Source organism: Psammomys obesus, unplaced genomic scaffold, assembly GCF_907164565.1.
Source record: "Psammomys obesus unplaced genomic scaffold, mPsaObe1.curated_primary_1811, whole genome shotgun sequence".
Classification (NCBI taxonomy): Eukaryota; Metazoa; Chordata; class Mammalia; order Rodentia; family Muridae; genus Psammomys; species Psammomys obesus.
The window spans coordinates 22,327-39,740 of NW_026595809.1; the positions used below are offsets into that span (position 1 = coordinate 22,327).

Here is a 17,414-nt window from a genome sequence, read left to right on the forward strand (position 1 = left end):
AACTTACTTGGACAGTCCTACCCCAGGGGTTTGGGGACAGACCACATTTATTTGGCCAGGCTCTGGCCTCTGACCTATTCGTTCTGTTTCTTCCTAAATCCAAGCTTATACAATACATAGATAATCTTCTCCTTTGTAGTCTACCTCTGCAAGTTAGCCATGCAGACGCCTCTACCTTATTAAACTTTCTGTCCAGCCAGGGATATAGGATCTCACTCGCTAAGGTCCAGCTGTCCACCCCTCAGGTTCCTCATCTGAGATTAGCGATTACTTCAATTTACAAAGCCATTACCCTAGAGAGAAAACACTTAATCTGAGTCACTGCACCAAATGTAAGTGTTGCCGCTCTGAACTTCCAGGACTCCCCGTTCCTGTTCCAGAGTGTGGGCATCCCCAGCAAAGGGCCGCTAGGGCTCACAGCCTGGGGCAGCTTCTGCTGAAGTAACTACAGAAGTATTGGGTCAAGAGTGTTTGACCTGACATTGGAAAGTCGGCCGAGGGACGGACAACCCATGGCAGGCTCACAGATGGCGTGGAGGAACCCGATTGGTTGCCCAAAGCTCTAGCCTATGCTCTCTCTTCTGGGATAAATGAGTCTGCAGCTGCTCGCTTTCAGCTTGCATTCACCAGACTCCCAGTGTCTGTGCTGACTCCCACCTTTCACCCCCTCAGCCTGGACCCTTGGGAGGAGGGCCAACACCAGAGCAGAGCTGTTACGCTTACACTGGAACAACTTCCTCAGCAGCTGGATCAGAACTAGGGGAAGCCTTTCAGGAAAGGGGGCTATCCTGGCTTCAGTCCAGCTGTGACATCATCTCCCCAACTTTCGTTGCTATAGTGCTTATTCCAGAAGGATCTTGTAACAGTTCTGGTCCGGTGCACCCTCACCCTCTGTGAGATCCTCATCGGTTACATCCCCCTGCCTTTGGTTGAGAGAGGCTGCTATTTCTTGGTCTCTAGAACCTGGAAGTTACTGCCCTTCCAGTGACCAAGGGTCCATGAGACCCAGGACCAGGGTCTCCAAGTGAACAAAGAAGAGACTGGGAGGACATTCAGGCCAGGGAAGGGCCCCTGGGGAGAAGAGCTGCTGGGGGCATGACGACCCCACTAGAGACTGCATCCAAAGCCTCCACGGATACGGAGGTGGCACTGGCCTCCAAGAAGAAAGACCCTAAAGGGATTCTGAGGCACTGGAATTGGTCTCCCGATAAATAGACAGACTGGGAATTTAAAATGGGAGTGCATAACTTCTGAATGGATATGTGAGTGCTTGTAATTGTCTCCTAGTCCAGTGGCTATGGGATCTGACTGGACCTCATTCTGTGTGGTTCACTCACTTCTGGTAATAGGAAGTGACCATTACAGGCAGTGTGTAGTGCTTGTTTTTATACTCATTTATTTGGGGTTCCTTAAAGCCTCTCCCTTCCAACTTTAGGTAGGAGAGAGAAGGTTAGTCGGGAGAGGAGGCCCAGGCTCCTTTACTTCTGGGTGTTTGGGGTCAAGGGGTTCTTTTAAGGCTCTATACCAATCTTTGTCAACAGCAAATGCAGCCAGCAGTCTCCTCCATGTCTGTGCACCCTGAAGCATTTCTCTCCATCTGTCTGCTCCAAACTGTCGCACCGTCCGTCTCTGGTCTCTTCAAACTGCTCCTTGCCACACACCACACCAGTCTCTCTGGGCTGTCATAGTTATATGCTCAGAGCCCTAGACCATGCCCCTCTCCATGCTGCACGAGGCAGGCCATTACCAGCTGGCAAAGACCACACACAAGACAATTATCAGCTGTGGACAAACTAAAGCCCAAGCTAAAGTCTCACTTTTGGGATTAAAACAAAAACATATTTACATGACATAACTCAGTCTTTAAAGACACCCAAACTTCCTTTACAGCGGTGACTTATCGAGGGGTTTATATATGTGGCTCTGAGGTAAGACTTGTTAAGTTGTCACGAGGGAGCCGGTCAGGTGGGCAGCTGCTAGAGGAGAAAGCTGCCCATCACCACACCCTATGCACCACACTGGGCTAGATGCACAGAAGCACCCCAGCTCCTTGTTAGGGAACTCTTCTCATTGTGGGGTCTTCATAAGCTGGATGTGGGACCTACACAGTCTTTCACAGACTGTTAAGACTAGAGAAGGAAGCCTCCCTATTAGCTTCCCCGCAGATGAAATCTTGTCCAGGCCACTTCTCTCCGGCTCCAGTTGCCAGCACTATAGGGCACAGAGGCAGTTGTAAGACCAGCTGATTTTGTCCCTCCAGAAGCCTCCACCTGCTGCTGAGGGAAACGCCAGGCACACCTCTCATCCAAGAAGTGGCGGCTATGTTATCAGGCCACAACCTGGAGAGGAGGGAGGCCCTCTCTGTGGACTCACTGACATTCAGCCTGGTAGAGGGGACCAACACATGCTGGTTATGTCTGCTGTGGCTGCTATCTTCTTGGATGAGGGGTGGGCCTGGCATTTTCCTCAGTGGCAGGTGAGTGCCATTGTAGGGATAAGAGTCGGTGTTCTTACAACTGCCTCCATGCCCTATGGTGCTGGCAAGTGGATCCACAGAGAGGTGTCATGGACAAGATTTCATCTCCTGAGGAAGATGATGGGGACACTTCCTTGCTCTCTTTCAGGCTTAACAGTGCAGGTGGGGAATGGTTCTGACCTGGGTTAAGGCCTATTCATGCATGGCAAGCTCCACATCCTGGAAAGCTACAGTGGTAGCTGGGAAACCAGGGTGGGGACCAGATCTCCCTCTATATACAACCCAACACACACGGTTGCTCTCTGCACACATGCATCTCCTGCTGGGAAGATCAGAACTCCTGCCTGCACACCTTCCTGGAACCTGTCTGGACATGCAGAGCCCTTGCCCGCGCCACTTTCATTGACCAATATTTCAATATTGTCACTATAGTAAAGGGACTAGCAAGAGCCCAGGCAGGCATAGAGGCCATTCCGTGTATGGGCAGAAGATTGGGAGAAGAGGGGTTGTACCTGCTATCACAGTCATAAAATCTCCTCCCCAAATCTTCCATCTTCAAAACCAACAACTGTCTTCACACCTATTCGTTCCTAGAATACTGATCTTGCCTCCTTCAACAATTTCAGAGTCCAGAAATCTACAACAACAAGAGACCAGTCTTGAGAGGAATTTTGCCCTCATAAACTTCCTGAGTTAGAGGGTCAAAGGCTAGGGCAGGCCAAAGTGGTCCCACTCTCAAAGGTTTCCCAGGAACCCACAGAGTCCTGGCTGGAAACAAGGTGAGGGCAATCTCGGCTCATAACTAATGCTGTGCACACACCTGTCGAGACCGCCCTCAGGCTCCTCTGGTGCCATCCTTATGACTTTATAAAAGCGACCACAGCGACCACTGGACACAGTCTCAGAGTCCCTTTGGTACCAGAGGTAGAAAAATAATTATCACTCATCCAATGCCAATGGAGGGACCATAATGAGGCTACTGTTGAAAAAGCCCATTTGGCACTAAGACCCAAATGACCAGGCACACATTACCCATATCTTCCCAGAATACACGTTCACCAAAAGGTTGTTTGTCCTTATTGTGACTTCAATAACTTTGGATTTGGTGGAACGGCTCACCAGCCCTGATGCTCTGAGTTGGATTCCTGAAGTCCACTTGATGGGAGAAGAGGATCGACTGCTACAAGTTGTCTTCTGACCTCCACTGTACACTGTGGTACATGTCCATGTAACACACACACACACACATACACACACACACACACACACACACACACACACACACACACACACAAATACATGTTGGATTTTTTTTTGAAAGAAGGTCAATAAGGTAAGATCAGCATGGCCATTCATCCTTCCTTTGCTCACAGCCTCAGTATCCCAGGGTCGGCCTATGCTCTCCACACTGGGGTTAACCTAAATCTCTGCCATTGAACTTCCCTCTGACTGCTAAGAGCAGGCCCTAAGGGGAAAAAAAATCAAGAAATGCCACTTAAAACCATCGAACACGCCTTCAAATGGGCTGTCGCTTTACAAGCACCACCATGCACGGCCTGCTTGCCAACTAAGATGCACAGAGAGGGAAAGCAAGAAGACGGAGCCCCACGGACTGGCATTCGAGAGTTTGATCTAAAGGTCTTTCACACATGTGCTCATGCCTGCCCTGCGTTCTGTGCCTCATACACAGGTATGTAACCTGAAAAACATACTCATGTCAGAAGCACTCCTTACCCCAGTGAGCTTCCCAGGGGGATTCTTTGTAAGTTAGAAACTTTGTGAGGACCAGGGTTTTTCACCATATTGGTCGTTCTGCCTGCTGTTTGGCAGAGCTTCTGCAATCCCTTCCCACCAGCTGAAATTCTGAGCAATTCTTCTCTATCCCATGAAAAGAGCACTGAACTGTGGCTGTGGGTTTCTACCCCTTTTCCAAGCCATACACAGACAGGGAGAAGGTTGCCTGTCCTAATCTCAAGGTAAGGCTCCTTTAAGAATTTTGAGCATGAAGACACAGCACAGGACCAACGCCAAACCCAACATGTGGTCTCCTACAGGGAATTTTATCCACTTCTAGCAGGAACTCCACACCCACAGAGCCTCCTGCCAGGTGAACGCCAATCCACAGCTTTGGAATCCTTCTTGAGTTCCTTACTAATGTTTTTCTCCTAATAAAACAGATGCAAAGATTTAGGACTCAGAGACAGCATAGGGGGCTCTTGCTGCTCTTACAGAAGACCTAGGTTTTATTCCCAGGACACACATGGGGGGCTCACAACCGTGTGTAACTCCATTTCCAAGGGATCTGTCTGTATCTTCTGGCATCCCCGGACACAGTGCACATGCGTCGCACAGACAGAAGTGCAAGGAAAACATTCAAATACATAAAATTTTAACAAGATATGATCATAAAAGAAAGAAAGTGAAATAATTTTCCCCCCAAAGATTCAACATCGGTAGCCATGCCCCCTGTACCATTCCAGTAATACCGGAATGTATCTAAGGAACATCTGAGAATTTGAATTCAATCACAGAGCACAAATATCCACCAGGGCTATCTTCATGTGTTCAGCCATACAGATATAGGTTTGTAGTTCTGTGTGACCCAGAGGTGGGCAGTCTGTGGATAACACCTCTTTAAGGGTTCTGGATTAAGCCTGACAGTCAGTGGTCTCCCCCCTCATCCATGTTGTTGATGTTGCAACACAGACAACGTCACTGTTAGGAGATAAGATTGGGAGGTAAAAGACTCACCTAGATAAATAGGAGCAAAGGGCACCCTCTCTCCCTGGGGGTATAAAGGCAGGGCATCTCAGCCTTGGCCATCAGCCTGTCACCCTCACTGGCCACCATGCTGGTGTTGGGGCTCCTTGTGGTCATACTGGCCTACCTGAGCGTCATGGTCTTGATGTCTGTCTGGCAGAAGAAATCCAGGGGAAAACTCCCTCCAGGACCCACTCCTTTGCCTTTCATTGGGAACTACCTGCAACTGAATACAAAAGACATTTATAGTTCCATCACAGAGGTATGGATGGATGGGACCTGGGAGTGTGGGTGTGTGTGTGCTGTTTCCCGTTCATTGTGACAGAGAACTCATGGAGTGAGCTGGAGTCTTATGATAGTGGAGTTTAGAAGGCTACGGAGCTATTCCAGGTCTTCATTTTTTTTTTTTCTTCCAGTCGTTTGTTTATTCCAAGCAGAATATCATATTAACTGGCCACTGTGTACTGGCTCAGGTGGGCGAATAACTCATCTAACAGATCCCTTGTACCCCATGCCAGCTCAGTGAGCATTATGGCCCTGTGTTCACCATCCACCTTGGGCCTCGTCGTGTGGTGGTGCTGTACGGATATGATGCCGTCAAAGAGGCTTTGGTCGACCAAGCTGAAGAATTCAGCGGACGAGGAGAGCAGGCCACCTATAACACACTCTTCAAAGGCTATGGTGAGGAGGGTACCACGTTGGGGAGCGTGGCCAGGGACAGTTGTTAGCCTGTTTAAGGAGCCTGCTTCCTAACCCACCTCCCCCCTTCAAGGCTCTACAGAGTCCTGTTTCCTTCTCTCCACACCCTGCTGCTTGTTGCTTCTCAATGTGTCTCTCCCTGGCCTGTTTCAGAATCTGTGATCATTGCTCCCAGATGCTTCCTACCCCTACTGCTTCTTCTGTTTCATGAAGTGTCCTCCTTCCATGCTCTATCTCTTAGAACCTCTTGACATTCTCCTAGATTGAATCCTTTTAAATTTAGTCGATATTCTCATCTTCTTTAAACATTTTAGGTTTATTTACTTTGTTTTTTTCTATGTATGAGTATTTGTCTGTGTGGATGTATGTGCACTGTGTGTGTATGTGCCTGGTGCCAGTGGAGGTCAGAGAGATGATCAGACTTTATACAGTGGGGGTCTCAGATGGCTGAGAGATGCTGTGTGGATGCCTGGACCAGAACCCCGCTCATCTGTAGAACGAGTGCTCTTAACCAATGAGCCTTCAGCCCAGCCCTTGATAGTTTTATCTTTTGCTGTCATAAAGAAGGTAAACATCTACATTCTACCATAATTCTTTCTCTTTCCCTCCCTTTCTTTCTCTGATTTGAGACCAAAATCATCTTTTTCACAGTTTCCTTCCTCTCCTTCCTCCCCAACAGCTTCTTCAGATGGCCTCAGCTTCTCTCTCTCCCTGTTTTTATCTGTTTCTAGCCCAACTTGGAATCATCCATAACCTTTGTTTTCACCTCAGATTTTGGCCTCCTTATTTCTGTCTCTGCCACTTGAGTGCCTCTATGTTATGCAATTTTGGGGTGGGGGTGGTGTCCAAACCCAGATGGTCCTGACGGTTCAAAGAATGACCTACCTGTACAGTTCACGCTGAGGAGTAAAGTGAGAGCATCAGGGGTCAGCTATGCAGCAGTGGCAGCTGCCAACACAAACATTGAAGTCACAGCACCTCCTAAGCCCCTAGTCCATGTGGCTCCCGGTCCACAGCAGAACTGATGGCAGGCCTTGATGAAGGTGCCACCTGTGCCCACGCGCCCACAGGCACATCGGCCCTCTCTAGGTTTTTGAAGATTTATTTTATTTTAAATTCTGTACATATGGGGGTGTGAGTTGAATCCAAAATAAAATGACAGAGTGACATGAAGACGACGCCCACACACAGAACCCTTACTTGTCAGCTGCAGGGCTCAGGCAGACTCCACAGTGCTCAGGTCGGCTTCTAGGATTATTTATTCTCACTTCTCTGTGTGTGGGCGTTTGGCCTGTATGTGTCCCTGTACAGCATGTGCATGCCTGGTGCGCATGGAAGCCAGAAGAAGGAGTCAGATCTCCTGGAGTTAAAGAGGCCAAGAGCTGCCGTGGGGGTGCCTGGCTTCAAACACGTCTTCTGCGAGGTCGGCCAGAACCATCTCTTCCCTGTGCTGCCTGTTTGTTTAAATGCTGCTTTACACACTTCACGTTTCCTCTAAGCTGAGTATAGTGCTTATGGAACATTATACTCCAGCAAAGGCCGGCCAAGGTTACAAAATGGCCTTGAGCAGCAGACTCTCCTATTATAGGCAAGAAAGGGCAAAATTCAAAGTACACAGAGCCAAATATCTTTAGAACATTAAGCCTGTGGTTACAGTTTAACACAGAGGAGAAATCTGTTTCCCTGAAAAACTGGGGGAGGCACAGACAGCTACTACAACCAAGTGTCAAAATATAGACGTGACTATAGCTCAGGTCACGTAAACAGAATCAGAGCCAGGGCCATGGGTATGTTTGCGTGTAGTCTGTCCTTGCTTTTATGGGTGTCTTCTGATTTCAGAAAATGATGTCCGACCGTCCCTGTATTGGTTGCTTTAGCCACTTCAGGAACCCAGAGCAGCTAGCGGTATCTTGGGGCATGATGGAACTGGTCCAGCTAAGATACTCTTTGACTGGCTGACTCATTCCAGCTTTCCTATTCTACGTGTGTCTGACGCAGGGTCTGTTTGTAGGCCCTGTTTTCTCTCCAACTCTTTACCTCCTTCCTCAGCTCACTTTACCTCTCTCCACCCCCATGCTCATACCTTTACAGGGGTGACGTTCAGCAGCGGGGAGCGAGCCAGACAACTCAGGCGCTTCACCCTGGCTACACTGAGAGACTTCGGCGTGGGCAAGCGTGGTGTGGAGGAGCGCATCCAGGAGGAGGCGGGCTGTTTGATCCAGAGGCTGCAGGCCACGTGCGGTGAGCAAGAGAAGCAACAGCCCTGACCACGAGAACCTGTGGGTTGTGGAGAAGAACGGGGCGGGGGAAGAATGCCCGCCAGACAGTCCCCTGATTCTAGTGCTGTGAGCTTGGTCCCTCACTTAATGCCCACACCATCCACTTGACTCTTCTCTCCCTCCTAATCCCTGTATCTTCCCAATCATGCCCCACCCCACAGGAGCCCCCATTGACCCCACCTTCTACCTGAGCAAAACTGCCTCCAACATCATTAGCTCCATCATCTTCGGGGACCGTTTCGGCTATGAGGACAAGGAGTTCTTGTCACTGCTGCGGATGATGAATCAGATGAACAGATTCGCAGCTTCCCGCACGGGGCAGGTATCAGACTGCAGCTCTGCCTGATGCCCTTCTAGTGCTCCACAGCGGCTGAACCCACACAGGGCAAGGGCCACCTCCACTCTCCTAAACTCCTCCAAAACCTCACCCTTCGGCAATTGGTACATCGGAGCCCGCAGGAGCTCTGCGGTACTCAGAATCTAACAACATCTGGGTATCTCAAAAGACAGCCTGAGAGGGAAGCCCTCTGCATGTCTCTCTCTCCTGGGCAGATTTCCCCAGTTTGTGCTCTAACAAAGCCTGTATGGGGTCCTTCCGAAAGTCACACCTGCCCATGGGAGACAAGTAACACCTGAGGCCCCTCCTCCATTCCTGAACACCTGGTTCTGCAAACTCAAGGGCAGTGAAACTGTCCTGCCTGTGCGCGCCACTCTTCCAAAATATCCCACTGGTCCAAGTGGGCAAGACTCAGTCGTTTGTGCCACATAAATTCAGGAATGGGTAGACAGGCACTTCAACCAAGACAGTCAAACATAAATCTCTGGATAGGATGTTTTCCCAAACTCCCAAATAAGGGTCTTCTAGCTGCACGAAGCTCACGTCAAAACAATGTCTGACAGGCGTACCCCATACCTATAACCGGTACCTTCCCAGGATGAAGACCTGACTACCTAGAAAACCAGTTATAATCTCAAACAAATATGGAGACAACTAACCTTAGCCTTCCAGATGCCCAAACATCTAGATATGTGATTCTCCATTACACTCTGCTGGAATAATGCTTTGATCCACAGTCACTTAAGTGGCTGAATGTCTGCTAGTGCCCCCCTTTGAGCCACCCCAACTAAGCTGTAGGACAATGGCCCTCAAGCTTAACTCAGCTGTGAAACTGCTGTCTCTGGTCAGCAGTGACAGCTGCAGTGCTTAACAGCCTGCACTGCTCTTCCTGAGGACTTGAGCTCAGGCCCAGAACCTGTGGCGGGCATTTCAAAACCACCTGCAACTTTGGCTCTAGGGGACCTCAGGTCTCAGGTCTAGGGAATCACAGGTCTAGGGGATCTCGGGTCTAGGGTATCTGACTTCAGGCACCTGTACTCATGCATATGCACATCATTAAAAGTAAAAACAACAAAATGAATATTAGGAGTTTTTTAAAGAATAAAGTAGAGTCCTGTGATTCTGTTGCCGGCCTTTGGATCCCTTTCCCCTAACTGGGTTGCCATGTCTAGCCTCAATAGGAGAAGATGCACCTAGTCCTGCTGCAACTTGATATACCAAGGCGGGTTGATATCCGTGGGAGACATCCCCTACTCTGAGGAGAAAAAGAGGAGGAATGGAGAGAAGGGAGGTGTGAGGGAGGAACTCGGAGGAGAGGAAGAAAGGAAAGCACTGATTGGGATGTAAAGTAAATAAATAAATCAATTAATGGAAGGGAAAAAGAAAGAATGCATACCTGAAAAGGTGAAAGAAAAAGTAGAGTTGTGTGTTGCGATCCAGCCAAGTAACACTCTTTCCCTGAGACAAGTCCCATGCTCATTGGGTATTGCCACTGACAGCTCTCTTTCCACACTTTCTCCCCCACCACAGCTCTACGACATGTTCCATTCAGTGATGAGGTACCTGCCAGGACCACAGCAACAGATCATCAAGTACACGCAGGAACTGGAAGATTTCATGATAAGGAAAGTGAAGCAGAACCAGAGTACCCTGGACCTCAATTCCCCACGGAACTTCATTGACTCCTTTCTCATCCACATGCAGGAGGTGATCCAAGCACTGGGGGATGGAAGTCTACAACCAGGTAGCTGGGAATCACTTTAGAAAAGAAGGAAGAGCCCATCCAGCCCTGGGATGGGCCTCACAGTCCAGCCATGGCTAACCACACTGGTTAGCTATTGAGCTGTAGAGCCCTCTCCATGGGGACTGTTGGCTCCTGACCCCGGAGGACAAAGGGAGCAGATGTGATGAATGGGGAAGGGGAAGAGGGAGGAGAAGGGTTTAGACAGTGAGTACAACAGAATAGCTTTCTGAGACCAGTCTTAGCAAGATTGCTCAACTTTATTCAAGGTGAACAAAGGCTACATAGTTCTTGGGGAATGGGTGGAGGGTTCCCAGGGTAGATGCACACCATTGGCGGGAGGTTGAAGTGCCAGGAATGCTTTATTTGCATTTGGCAGCACAGTCCTATCATATGAACAGGAACACAGTACCTAGTTATCCTGTGGGCAAGCAGGGGAAACTGCCAAAGGCCAGGATCCAGATATGGTTAGAGGCGTCTGTCCCTACAGATACTCCAGATGAGGTCAGGCAGAGACAAAGAAGCCCCTGCTGAGAAAGGGAGTCGTCCACTCTGCACCAAGCTGGGGAGAGGTGTCCAGACATGATGGACTGCAACAACAAGAAGCAGAGTCTTCCAACATTGTGCCTTATCCAAGCCAGGACATGGGCAAGCAAATCATCATGCCAACCGATATTCCAGCATTCCCCTGTCAGACACTGTCCTCAGTACATTCTGCTAGACACCTGTTTAGCACCCCTTGAAGCTACTGAAGAAGTTTCTGTGGAGACTAAATCTCACAAATGAGGAGACTTTGCGCAGAGTTTCTAAGTGACCAGCCTGACATCATGTAGCGAGGAAACTGAACACACCCCACACATACGGGTTGACTCTGAGGCTTTTGCTATTAGCCACCACGTTCTCCAGCATTTCACATCCCAGTTATGAAATGCACATAGATATATATGAGTGGTGCGGGCAACATGAGTTTATTACGTGGCATAAACGTGCTCCACAGCAGCCGTGTGCGTTGGCACATTCCTGTAATTCCAGCACTTGAGGAGGCAGAGTCAGGCAGATCTCTGTGAGTTCGAGGCCAGCCTGGTCTACAAAGTGAGTCTAGGGCAGCAGGGCTACACAGAGAGACCCTGTCTCAAAAAAACAAACCAAAAAAACAACAACAGCAATAGAAGAGTGCTTCACATCTGGAAGAAAGGACTTGGAATTCTGTAGAGCTTGAAGATCTATAGACCCCTCATGTTCTAACTGTTCCAACCATGAAGAGTGACATCAGAATGATAGCTAAAGGACAGACAGTTGACACGACAGAGAAACAAGCAAAACTCATGCAAACCAAAGACTCCTCACACGACTTGGAGATTAGGCTTTCCACCTTTGGTCTGGACCCTTTGAGAGCTGGGTCCAAAGAAAACTCCAGAAGTGGTGGCGATGGGGCCCCCTTTCTCCCTGAGGAACTTAATCTGCAGTTAACAGCTGAGAGGAAAGAGGAAATTCTATTCCTTAGTGGTGGGGCTACCAGTAAATTTCTCTTTCTCAAGTAAAAAAACAAAAACAAACAAAACCAAAACCAAACCAAACAAAACTGTATTCACCTGTACTCATGCAGCCAACCCTACTTACAAGCAGTTGGCCACACAAATAAGAGGTCATAATTGGAGGAGGGCTCACGAGAAATAAGAAAGGGTTCAGTGGAGGACAAAAGGGAAAAGGGAACTTAACAGGGGAATAAGTTCAAAGTACATATCACATATATGTCTAAAAAATGAGGACCCAAGGTTCAGTGGGTGTGGAAAGGGATTCATCTGGGAGGGTTTGGGGAAGGGTGTGAATGTGCTCACAATACAATAAAAGAAATCCTCAAAGAATTAATAACATATTTATAAAAGAATGACTAAAGGTTTTTAGAAAATTAAAACCTTAACATCCCCAAGGGGGTGATCACCTGATGAATGGATTTGTGTTCCCTATCTCTGTAGCAGAAGAAGGACCTCAGTTCAGAGTTTCACATGAAGAACCTGGTGATGACATCACTAAGCCTGTTCTTTGCCGGGTCTGAGACTGTCAGCTCCACGCTGCGCTATGGCTTCCTGCTGCTCATGAAGCACCCAGATGTGGAGGGTGAGGCTGGTGTGGGGCAGGGAAAGTTGGGAACCCCAGATGTTCCAACCTCTTCCAAGTTGACCACAATGACTCCTACCTCTCCCAGGTCCCTGAATGCTCAGACATGCCCTGCTATGCGAAGACAGGGGCATCTTAAATGCATAAACAGAGTTCTCACTAGCAATTAAAATATGATACATCTCTGCACTGATTTCCCACTGGCTGCCAGATTCCTTCTCTCTGGTCCATGCCCCGACACTCTTCCCTCCCCCACCATGGTTCTGTAGTGAAAAGGATAGAGAGGTATGGAGATATGTTTCAAATGGACTATATGCATGCCATTTACAGAGACATGCAGTACATACAGTTTTACACATTTAAACTATTGCACCTGCTCTGAGGCCCCTGGGCTCTTAAACACATCCCCTCTCCCCTTGTACTCCAGCCAAGGTCCATGAGGAGATTGAGCGGGTGATTGGCAGGAACCGACAGCCCCAGTATGAGGACCGCCTGAAGATGCCCTACACCGAGGCTGTGATCAACGAGATCCAGAGATTTTCTAACTTTGCTCCCTTGGGCATTCCTCGAAGGATTACCAAGAACACCACATTCCGTGGCTTCTTCCTCCCCAAGGTGCAGCCGTACCCTCCAGTCCTCTTCCTGGGTCTCAGTGCCCCTTTTCAGCTATCGCTGTACAACCCACTCTGATTCCTCCAATCAAAGATTTCCTCGACTACCACCTCAGTCTCGCCAGGACCCTCTGAGTAGATCACTGTCACCTTTCCTAGACTTGGTGGCTCGGGAAATTCATCCCCCACTTCTTGTCTCACTGCTGGAACCCCAAGTTCTACCTGCTCTTCTGCCTTGATAGCCTCCAGTCCCTCAACCCCTGTGCTGGAGGCACAGATCGTGAGTCACTCTGACAGCCTGCCTCAGGGCATGAACCCCCTTGATCTCAGTTTCCTACCACAGGCGACACATATCTTATCCCCTCAAAACTGAAATTCCCTAATGCCCCTCTCTCAGGGACCCCCAACACTGCACCTTCCAGTTCTCCTCACCTGGTGCCTTTGCACTTCTGGGAGGTGCTATCTCCATCACTCTACTTCTCGAATCTCCTTCCTTCTTTCTTTCAGGGCACTGAAGTGTTCCCTATACTAGGTTCTCTGATGACAGACCCAGAGTTCTTCCCTGGTCCCAAAGATTTCAACCCCCAGCACTTCCTGGATGACAAGGGGCAGCTGAAGAAGAACGCTGCTTTTCTGCCCTTTTCCACAGGTAAGGAAACACTGGGTCACTAGTGCTCACACCAAAGGAAACTCATGTCAGCTCCCCTCACTGTGATACAGCCTAGCATCATTCTCCTGCACCAAGTCCTTTTGGAACCTAACTTCCAGCCAACCATGTGCAACCCCTGTACCTACCAAGCACAAGCGTCCGGACACAGGTCAAAGTATCAATGGGATCAAGGATAACTTTCAGAGATGGGGAAAAAGCAAAGCACAGACTGAGTCTGCCAGCTTCCCCAGGTCATGCTCATACAAGCAATTCTTCAGACTCTTGGAAAAAGGGGACAACATCCAGGTGGTGATGGTTCATGCCTTTAATCTCAGCAGAAGCAGGTGGATCTCTGAGTTCAAAGCCACCCTTGTCGACAAAGTGGGTCTAGGACAGCCAGGGCTACACAGAGAAACCCTGCCTGAAAAAAAATAGAATACACAGACAGACAGACACATACAAACGTACGTACATACATACATACATACATACATACATACATACATACATGAGGGAACAGCCAAGCATCCACATTTGAGAGTATAATTGGTTCAGGAAGCACCTGGACTTCCCATTTCACCGACCAACATCCTGTATAGGGAAACTGGGAAGGGCGAGGTTAAAATCTTCCGTGTTCATTTTTTATGCTCCAGTGCTGCAGCCCCTTCTCCCTAAGAGAATGCAGCTGCGCACCAGGTACTGAGGTGTGGTGGCAGTGAGAACCGCCTCCACTTCTGAGCTCCTTCTCTCTCTCCTCTTCAGGAAAGCGGATCTGTTTGGGAGATGGCCTGGCTAAGATGGAGCTCTTCCTCTTCCTCACCACCATCTTGCAGAACTTCCGTTTCAAGTTCCCAAAGAGGCTTGAAGACATTGATGAATCTCCCAAACCCTTGGGATTTACGAGGATCATACCAAAATACACCATGAGCTTCCTCCCCATCTGATTCTGGGTTGAAGCAAGGTGGGGCAAGAGGGAGGGGGACACTGGAGTAGAGCCAGAGCGAAGGGAGAAGGGAAAAACTGCACGTTAAGAAGAGATCACATGCAGAGAAGAGACAGAAAAGACTACTCACTTTGCTAAAATCGTGACGGTAATAAAAAAAAAAAAACAAACCTGTAGTGGGCAGTGGTAATAGCAGCTGTCACTCACTGAGCAAGGGTTGGGTTGTTTGTCAGCTCCTGAAATGTTGCCCATCACCCATCATTCAGTACTTTAAACAAGAGCAGTCCCAAGCCCAGTGTGTACATCACAAAGGAGGAGCTTAGAAATCTGAGTCTAAGCTGAGGTTTAAAAGACTCAGGTTAGCTCAGCTCGGGGCACTGGGACTTTATCCTCAGCATTCAGGAGGGAGAGGAAGGTGAGTCTCTAGGAGGCCAGCCATAATTATATACCTTGTCTCAAAAAAGCACTATGCCAACCAGAAGAGACATAGTTTAAATTCAGTTCTCACAGACCGTAAGAGTCCAGTAGATATTTAAACACAGATTTGTAGCCACAGTCTTTTGGTCAGGTTTTTGTTATAGTTGTTTTGTTTTGTTGTTTATTTTTGTCTTGTACATCTGTCTGTCTGTTTGGGGTATTTTACTTACATTTATTTATGAGTGTGGGTAGTAGAACATGCCAGGGCTCACGTTTGGAGACCAAAGGACACCTTTTTGAAGTATTTTCTCTTCTTACAATATGTGGGTCTCAGGACTTGAACTCGGGTTGTCAGTCTTGACAGCATGCACTTTTACCTATTGAGCCATCTAACTGGCCCATGTGGGCAATTTCTTAATGTCATCCTTTCCTCAACTGAAACATCAGGGACTTGGGATATTATAGCACATCCTGAATAATCCCGTCTGAGGTGTTTTATTCCCACAGCCCTGGCAGGCAACTGATTTAGATCCAACACACACTTTCCAACAGTCTTGCTTTCTCATATACACCTTGATCACTGGGGCACGTGGGCCCTACCCCCTGAGCCAGGTGAGGTCACTGTGTCTGACTCAGTCACTCTGGGGGATGGGAATAGAAACACCTTGACAGAAATCCAGGAGAACAATGAATTATCACAGATCAGCGAGGATGTGCCTGTCCATGGATGAGGTGGCCTATTCTTCTCTGCCACATGCCCATATTCTCTGCATGGGTTTCTGAAGGAGGGGTCTCTGGAGCTCGGCTAAAGGGCTTGGATAAAAAGCCATAGAATCTCTTGCCTGCTCCCTCATGAATCAGTGTAAAACTATAAGAGACAAGATACATGGCACCATCTGAACAGCTGGATACATCTGCCTGGGACCCATTTGCTTAGTAAAGCATATGCTGCATACAGGGATGAAGAAATATCTAAGAACATTAGATTGTCAGTTGTGATGGTTACTCTTGGTTGTCAACTTGACCACACCATCAATTAACTAAAACTCAAGGGCTGGGCATACCTCTGAGGGGTTTTTCTTGATTGAATCATTTGAAGTGGGAAGACCCATTCTAAATCCAGGTCTTTGGAGGTAGAAAGATTCACCTTAAAAATGAGCCATGCCTTCTATGGAAGCCTATCTGAGAAACATGGAATAAGGAAGCTCTTGCTCTTTGCCTTCTTGTCCTCACTCTCTCTCTGACAAGTCTATCCCTTCACTGGCATGAAAGTCTACTTCTTTGGGATTCCACCACATACTGAAGACCTGCTAGGGACATCCAGACTCTTGAAATAAACAAGTACTGAATTCACCGACCCTTTGATAGTAGACAGCCATTGTTGGATTAGCTGGACCACAGCCTGTAAGCCATTCTAATATACATAAATATGTATTTATTAGATATCTAATTTATATGTATTTATATAATATAGAGGTATATCGATAGAGAGAAAAAGAGATTTATTCTATCAGTTCTGTTTCTTTAGAGCAGTGGTTCTCAAACTCCCTAATGCTGAGAAACTTTAATATGATTCCTTGTGTTATGGTGACCATAAGATTACTTTGTTGCGAATTCATAATTGTAATTTTGCACTGTTGTGATATGCTGGACATCTGATATGCGACTCCTGTAAGGGTTGTGACCTACAGGTTGAAAATAACTGCTCTAGAGACCCCTGACAAATATATAAGAGATTCTGGAGCAATAGAAGTGTAAGTGTTGGGATCTGTAAACAGGCATCTCTACGGCCATTCCCAAGGGACCTGACAAACCGTATATCAGGCATCTGTGAAGCTACCTACAGACCACCTGATGCCACCTGCGCATGCTCAGGGTCCCCTTATATGAGAACTCAAAGCCCCTCCTCTCACTCTCTTTCTCTCCTGCCCTGCCCAGAGGCAGTCTCTGTGACCCCTTCCCCTTCCCTTCCCTTTTTCCTTCCCCCTGTCCTTTACCCTTCCTTTTCCCCTTCCCTTAATAAATCTCCCAAGTGGAACCAGTTACACGCATGTAACTCTGTTGCACAATCCTAAAATAAGGATGGATTTTAAAAAAATGTCTGGAACAGGCTTTCAATTTTTCAACACCTATAGTCACTGAAGTCTCTTGGAAACTACAGAAAGCCCATAGTGTGTGCTATTTAACAAACTCATGAAGACAAATGCATTTAATTACCCTGACTCACTTATTGTGAGAAGCAAGGACTTTAGTTATTCTATTCATAAGACTTTTGAAATTTTGTGGGAAAATAAGAAAATGATGATGTGAGTTGGTTGCTCCTAGTATCTCTAGATAAGTTGACAAAGGGAAAAATGAGCTCTGTGATAAAATTAACCAATTTC

At 47.8% G+C, this 17,414-nt stretch overlaps 1 protein-coding gene across 2 annotated transcripts; it reads left to right on the forward strand.

The window, feature by feature from the left end:
- The first annotated feature begins 5,289 nt into the window (after positions 1–5,289).
- Positions 5,290–17,078, forward strand: LOC129685892 (cytochrome P450 2A1). 2 transcript variants are annotated; one of them, XM_055619412.1, is made up of 9 exons: positions 5,290–5,498; positions 5,755–5,917; positions 8,027–8,176; positions 8,376–8,536; positions 10,082–10,258; positions 12,272–12,410; positions 12,838–13,025; positions 13,529–13,670; positions 14,433–17,078. In XM_055619412.1, exons 1-9 carry the CDS (start codon positions 5,325–5,327, stop codon positions 14,612–14,614), a joined length of 1,476 nt encoding a protein of 491 aa, XP_055475387.1. In that variant the 5' UTR covers positions 5,290–5,324; the 3' UTR covers positions 14,615–17,078. The 2 variants fall into 2 exon arrangements, with proteins under 2 accessions (XP_055475387.1, XP_055475386.1); XM_055619411.1 differs by having other exon boundaries at positions 5,291–5,498; positions 12,269–12,410.
- Positions 17,079–17,414: the final 336 nt, after the last annotated feature.